We start from the raw sequence: 6,800 nt of genomic DNA on the forward strand, positions 1-6,800 counted from the left end.
TTTTAATTGCATTTCAGTGATAGCTAATAATATTAAACTCTAATTTTGAACTAATGTGAGGTAAAAAATTCAGCACAATGCATTCAGCCTTTTAATTACCTGGCCACACTATGTAATAAGGCTATTATATATTTGTGGGCTCAGATTCTGCTGGGGAGAAAATTCAAAATACAAAATAGTAGTGGGAATGTTCTTCGGAAATGAGAATGGTGAGAGTTCACCTCACCTACTTTGGTCATGTGTTCAGAAGGGACCATTCCCTGGAGAAGGATATCACGCTTGGTAAAGTGGAGGATCAAGGAAAAAGGGGAAGGTCCTCAAAGAGAAGGAATGACAAAGTGGCTGCAACAATGGGCTCAGGTATAGCAAAGATTGTGAGGCTGGCACTGGACCAGAGAGTTCTTTTGTACATGTGGTCACTATGAGTCAGCACCTGACAACACTAAGAGACAAACAGAACTACTAATTTCATAGAAATGGACAATCTATCTCATCTAGCCATTTATCAAACAGTTGTTTTTATCAATCCAATTTTTATCTTCTCCTTTATCATTGGAGATTCGGTTCAAAATCAGAATGTAGCTTCTTAATTTCATGAATATGCTCACTTTTTCAATACCTCTATACCCTTTAGATACAATCGACCTTCCTCTTTGTAAAATGAAGAGAACGTAAATCAACCAAGGTAGTAGTTACTACAATTTCTTGCAACTGAGAAAAATCATAAAAATCTACAAGCAATGGGGATCTTTTTGTTGTTGTGTGCTGTCAAGCTGATTCCCACTCAGAATGACCCAATGGGACAGAAGAAAACTGCCTTACAGGTTTTCCTAGACTGTAATCTTTACAGGAGCACATTGTCAGGCATTTCTCCCATGTCATGGAAAATCTGGTAAGTGTTCTAAGTGCAGAATTCCACTCTGCATTTAACCACCACCTTACTAGGGCTCTGAATGGAATGCCACAAATTGAGAACTACATGCATCCAAGAAACATGGACACAAAATTCCCAAATTTTCTCCATGGCAGTGGAATAAGTGAAAAACCTTCAAGTTCAGTCACCATGAAACGTTTACATGTTAAAACAGCAAGCACTAATTATTATCCATCAAATAACCATGTATTTTAATAGCAGTATCTCCTATGCAGTTTCCTGAATAGTGTGAATGATTGTTGGTTTTCTACTGCTAGCCCAGAGGAATCTCAAAAGAATATCCTGGCAATCTAGTTTTGAAAAATTAACCACAGACAACTATTTGGAGCACAGTTCTACTCTGACATATGCAGTCACCATGACTCTGAATTGACTCAAAGGCTACTAATTTGTTTTGTATTCTCCATGAACGTGTGGAAGAAGTGAGAAAGACTTTGACCCCACAGCAAGTATGTTGTAAAATAGTTGGAAGTTACAGGATATCAATTTTCACTAAGTAAGTATAGAAAGCTTCAAAATATTTAGATGCATGTAAATGGAGATTTTAATATAAATTAAATATCCCATAATTTGGATATAGATAATTGAGAGGAGTTAATTATTTAATTATTTACAATTCTAAAATAGTAATGATTTTAACATCGGGAATATTGCATTGTGTAATATTGCATCTCAACAAAATAATTTTATATAGTGACAAACCAGAGCACCCAGGGAATATATGTTTTAGTTTATCTTTCCCCAAAATAAAATCTAAGAAAATTGTCTTAGTAGAGTTGGTGCACTTATGGAAGTTATTCCTAAGAACGTGAGTGGAGATTGATAGTTGTGAAACAAAACAGGAAGGAATGTCAATCCAAGGGTGAGCTCTTGATCCTGCTACTGCTGTGAGAAACTGGTGTTCATTCTTCTGAAGGACCCACTAAAGAATATGCAGGATGAGCTTCAGAAGTATATGCCCAAGACATGGAGAAAGGAGTTTCCCAGTTGCTCTCATTTTCCACTGTTTGCATAAGGATGTTCTAACTCCCTCAGAAGCTGGTATTAAGCTCCTCTTTCAGACAATCCAGGATGCCAAAGACCAGAATCCCTAGATACAAAGCAGGAGCTACAAGGTGCAAATCAAAGATACCATCAGGAAATGTTAATTCAGCAGGTGTTGCAGTGACAGCCAGCACAGAAGGTTCAATGAAGAAGATATGAGAATGGGCATGAAAGATGTTCAACACTCACACCATTCTGTGAATGTTGTTTGTACTCTTTCTGGCTAACTGAAAAATCACAGTAATTTGTCTTACTTTAGGGTATAGGTCCACAAGATTTTCCAAACATAAATATAGCTACCATGTTAATCACAATACAGAGCAGTTTTACAATTACCAACTCTTCCATCATGCTGCTTCTTTATATCTAAACCCACTGAAGATTAACTTCCGGCAACCACGGATCTGTTCTCTATTGTGATATTTTTGCAATTCTCAAAATTTTACATAAGTGAAATCATACAGAATATTACTTTTTGAGACGAGATTTTTCACTCACCATTGTGCCTTTGAGATACATCAAGCTTGTTGCATAGATAAAGCATATATCAGCATTCCTTTTATTGTGGGTTACAATTTCATTATGAATAAGCCACAGTATGTTTATCCATTTATTTAATGATAATAATTGCATAATATTAATGTTCAATATAACAAATGTTAACCCTTAAATATTCATTACAGTGTTGGGATAACTATAGTTTTATAACCATATAGTTACTGAAAAGAAACATAAAATAACCAACAAAACAAAATCCACATGATGTTCTAACGGTATGAGAATGATATCCAAATGTGTGTTATATAAGTGCAGAAGGACTTATTTTCCTCTGTGTCTTACCTTCTCATCTGAAAATGGAGACATTAATAAAAATAGCCTACCAGTGCTTTTGTGAAGGAAGAATGAATATATTAATGTGAAGTCTTTATACCAAGAGTAATCATCCCATAATTATCATCATCATCAACATCAAGACTATTTTTAAAATTCAATTTTATGAGTATGAGAGAAATGGGGAGAATGTCTAGAAAGTAAGAAACAGCAAGTGCAAAGAAAAGAAAAGAGTCAAATACTAGAGAAATTATTCCATAAGGGATTTAGAATTTGGGATAACATATTTTTCTTAGTAAGACAGAAAAGAAATATTGGGAAAATGAAGATAGAAAGAAAAAGCTAGAAAATGTAGACAATGGGAAGGAAAATGTATGGAGGGAGGATGGAAATAAGGGAAAAGATAAAAATAAACAGGAAAAAAGATTCTTTTTTCCATAATGTATTAATATTCAAAAGGATATCAGAAATATATTTAAATTGAAATAAAATACATTTAGTGTTAGTATACTAAATTTAAAATGAGAAATGATTAAATATAGAAAAATTAAAGGAAATTTAAATTTAATAGTTGTTGTTGTTGTTGTTAAGTGCTGTCGAGTTCATAAATAATATCCTTATCAAAACAAACAAATTACAGGGAAAAATATCACAAATTTGAAGTTACTCAAATTTATTTTAACTATTGAATGAGTGAAATGTGCTACCTGGAATTTTATTAAAATATATAACTTTTTAAGTATCATGAAATCATCCCAACTAGGAAAGTGAATGTTGTTGGTTAAGGTGAATGTGAAGTGAACAATGTTACGCCACACCTCAATAATGTGTATAAGAACATAATACTTAAAAGGTTCCTAGTGGATTAAAAACTGGCAAGACATTTGTCAACATTCAGACCCAAATAATGACAAAAAATGGGCCATTCCATTCAGCAGGAAAAATGAGATAATTTATTATTATTATTTTATTATTTATAATTATCTTTCCTACTATGTGATGTTGAGCTCATTGTGACTCATACTGACCTTATATATCACAGTATAACTGCTACATAGGACTTGCTAGGCTATACCCTTTAAAGGAAAAAAAATCACTTGGTCTTTTTTCCATGTAGTGACTGCTGGGTTCAAAGGGCCAATTTATTGTTAGTAGCCTAGAGGTTAACAGTTGCACCACCAAGCTTCCTTAAATAGATTTTTTTAAACCAAATGAGTGGGTTGTGCCATGGCTTAGTTGGTTAAAGTGTCTGTCTAGTAAACAGGAGGTCCAGGGTTCAAATACCAGTAGTGCTTGTACCTAAGTGACTATATTTGGGAGCTCTGGTGGTATAGTGTCTAAGGCATCTGACTGCTAACCAGAAGGCTGGTGGTCCAAACCCACCAGCCACCCCTTGGAAGGAATATTAGGCAATCTACTTCTGTAGCGATACTCCTTCAGAAACCCAAGGAGGGGTCACTATGAGTCAGAAACAACACGATGGCAGTGCTTTAGTTAGTGTAAACCAAACAATCTTATATGCATTAGTACTTATAAAAGTAACCAATATTTTAGACACTTACATCTTAGAGGACAATTTTCCACCAAACATTTTGCCAAGGGCCACCTTCATGTCCTTGTCTCTCAAACTGTAAATGACAGGATTCAGAGTTGGAGGTAACAAGATATCTAACCTGGACATAATGAAGTTCATTGATGTTGAGCATTTGAAGGCTGAACCTAAGTATGCAGTAATTCCAGAGGAGAGAAACAAGGTCACCACAATGAGGTGGGGGATGCATGTAGAGAAAGTTTTGAACCTGCCTTGAGTCGGTGAAATCCTTAAGACAGCTGAGAAAATGTGAACATTGGAGACAACCATTACAAGAAACCATACAAAAACAAAACAACAGGTAGCAATGATAAATGCATATTCTAGAACTTGCTCCCCAGAACATGCAAGTGTAAGTAATGATGGAATATCACAGAAGAACTGATTAACTAAGTTAGGCCCACAGAAATTGGTAGAGAATGTACCTGCTACTTGAATGCAGCCACAGACACATCCACTGAGCCAAGATGCAGTTGCCATCTCTACACAAGTCTATCTATTCATGATGGTCTCATAGTGCAGAGGAAGGCAGATGCCAGTACAGCAGTCATAAGACATGACTATAAGGAGGGAAAACTCTGTGCCAGTGACAAACATAACAAGAAAAGCCTGTGTGGCACATCCTAGAATAGATATGGAATGACTGCTAGTCAGAGAGTTCATGATGGACTTGGGGACACTGACAGAGATAAAGCACATGTCAATTAAGGACAAATTCTTCGGGAAGAAATACATGGACACTTGGAGGTGCCGGTCAATGCTGGTGAGAGTGACAATGAGGAGGTTTCCCATCATTGCTGTTAGGTAAATGAGGAAGAAGAGGGCAACATACAGTCTCTGTAATATCCAGTCATCAGGAAATCCCAAAAGTAAGAATTCCGTGATAATAGTTATGATGACTTTTTCCTTAGTCATGTTGTTTTTTTCTCTGCAGAAGCTTAAGACAAATAACATTTACTGCATTCATTTCATTATCAGAATTTGCCTCTTTTTTGGTTTTTTGGTTCTGATTGTTTCTTTTGGATTCTGAGGAATATTTTTAATGTCATCAGAGTAGTGCCAGGGAAAGTTACCTATTATAAATTGTAATATTCATTTCGTGTACAGAAAATTATATTAAGATTGTCTTTAAGAGAAACATGGACTAAAGAAGCATTTGGTGGGCTATGATAATAAAATACATCTAGCATATTTTCAAGATTATAACTGAACCATTGACATTTTTACAAAGGCTTCAAATTAAGCAGATAGTATATGAGATATCTTTTTATATTAAATAGAATCCTAGACATATCTTCTCATTCTTCTCTTCTCATATCAATGGTTCAGAAAAGGTATGTGGATGCCATGAATCTAATAACAAAAATTTAAATATGATAACTAACAAGTTATTTTCCAAAAAGAAAATGGAATGTAATCCTACAAAATATATGTAGTTACTTAAATAAAGAAAAAAAGTAAAATAAGCAGGCCTATTGTACAGGAAAAATATGGTAGATGCATATAGACTTAGGAGAAATCCACTTAACTGATATAAATATACTTTCCCCAATTTCAGGCATCCAATTTGTAAAAGGATGGGGAAATGAAACCTAAGGATGAGATTGACACAGAGTACTTTGTCATACAGTAAGAAAGCCTGGATGAAGGGAACTTTTCTTTCAGCTGTTGTTGTTGTTGTTATGTGCCGTCGAGTCTTACCCAACTCATAGCGACCCCTCCTTGGATTTCTGAGGCAGTATCACTACGGAAGTAGATTGACTCTTCTTCCTTCCCAGGAGTGGCTGATGAGTTTGAACCACCAGCCTTCTGGTTAGCAGTCAAGTGCCTTAGGGACTATGCTACCAGAGCTCCTTTTCATTCAGCAGGAAACAGATTTCTGTATAAGTATCTTGTTGTTCTGTTTTCCTGTGCATTCGCTGAGTTCTAACTTTCTATCCATTGGCATGCAAAGGCTTAAAGGATACTTATATTTCTCCTGCATTTTTATAAGAGGTTACAATTGACTAATGAGAATGAGCACTTATTAAGTGTATTGGCAACGCCCCTGAGGGGGAAGGTCATTTCCTAGATATACTGAAACTTTGGATATAAAGATTTAGGTCTGTCTTTAGATAATTTGTTAACACAATAGATTTTCCTGTTATGAGACATATCTCATCAGTAGTAGAATAATTTGTTACTGCCTTTATTCCTTGAATAGACCATGTGAAATTTTATATTTGATGAAAAAAAAAATAATAATAACTTCATGAACTTACTTCACACATGTAATCAGCTATGTCACTTTCCTGTAGTACTTATTTTGATTTTTTTAACTTTTATTTATAATAAACATAATATTTGTCCTTCTGTCATACAAAATATTTAAGTTACCAGAAATTCTCTCCTTTTGCCTTC

General features: G+C 35.0%; 1 protein-coding gene across 1 annotated transcript; it reads right to left on the reverse strand.

The window, feature by feature from the left end:
- Positions 1-4,367: 4,367 nt before the first annotated feature.
- Positions 4,368-5,315, reverse strand: LOC103213241 (olfactory receptor 14A16-like). The gene is given in 1 exon segment (XM_007959090.2): positions 4,368-5,315. A coding segment is annotated over 1 exon segment (948 nt).
- Between the last annotated feature and the right edge of the window lie 1,485 nt (positions 5,316-6,800).

Source organism: Orycteropus afer, unplaced genomic scaffold, assembly GCF_000298275.1.
Source record: "Orycteropus afer afer isolate SDZICR_OR568_19922 unplaced genomic scaffold, OryAfe1.0 scaffold01446, whole genome shotgun sequence".
Classification (NCBI taxonomy): Eukaryota; Metazoa; Chordata; class Mammalia; order Tubulidentata; family Orycteropodidae; genus Orycteropus; species Orycteropus afer.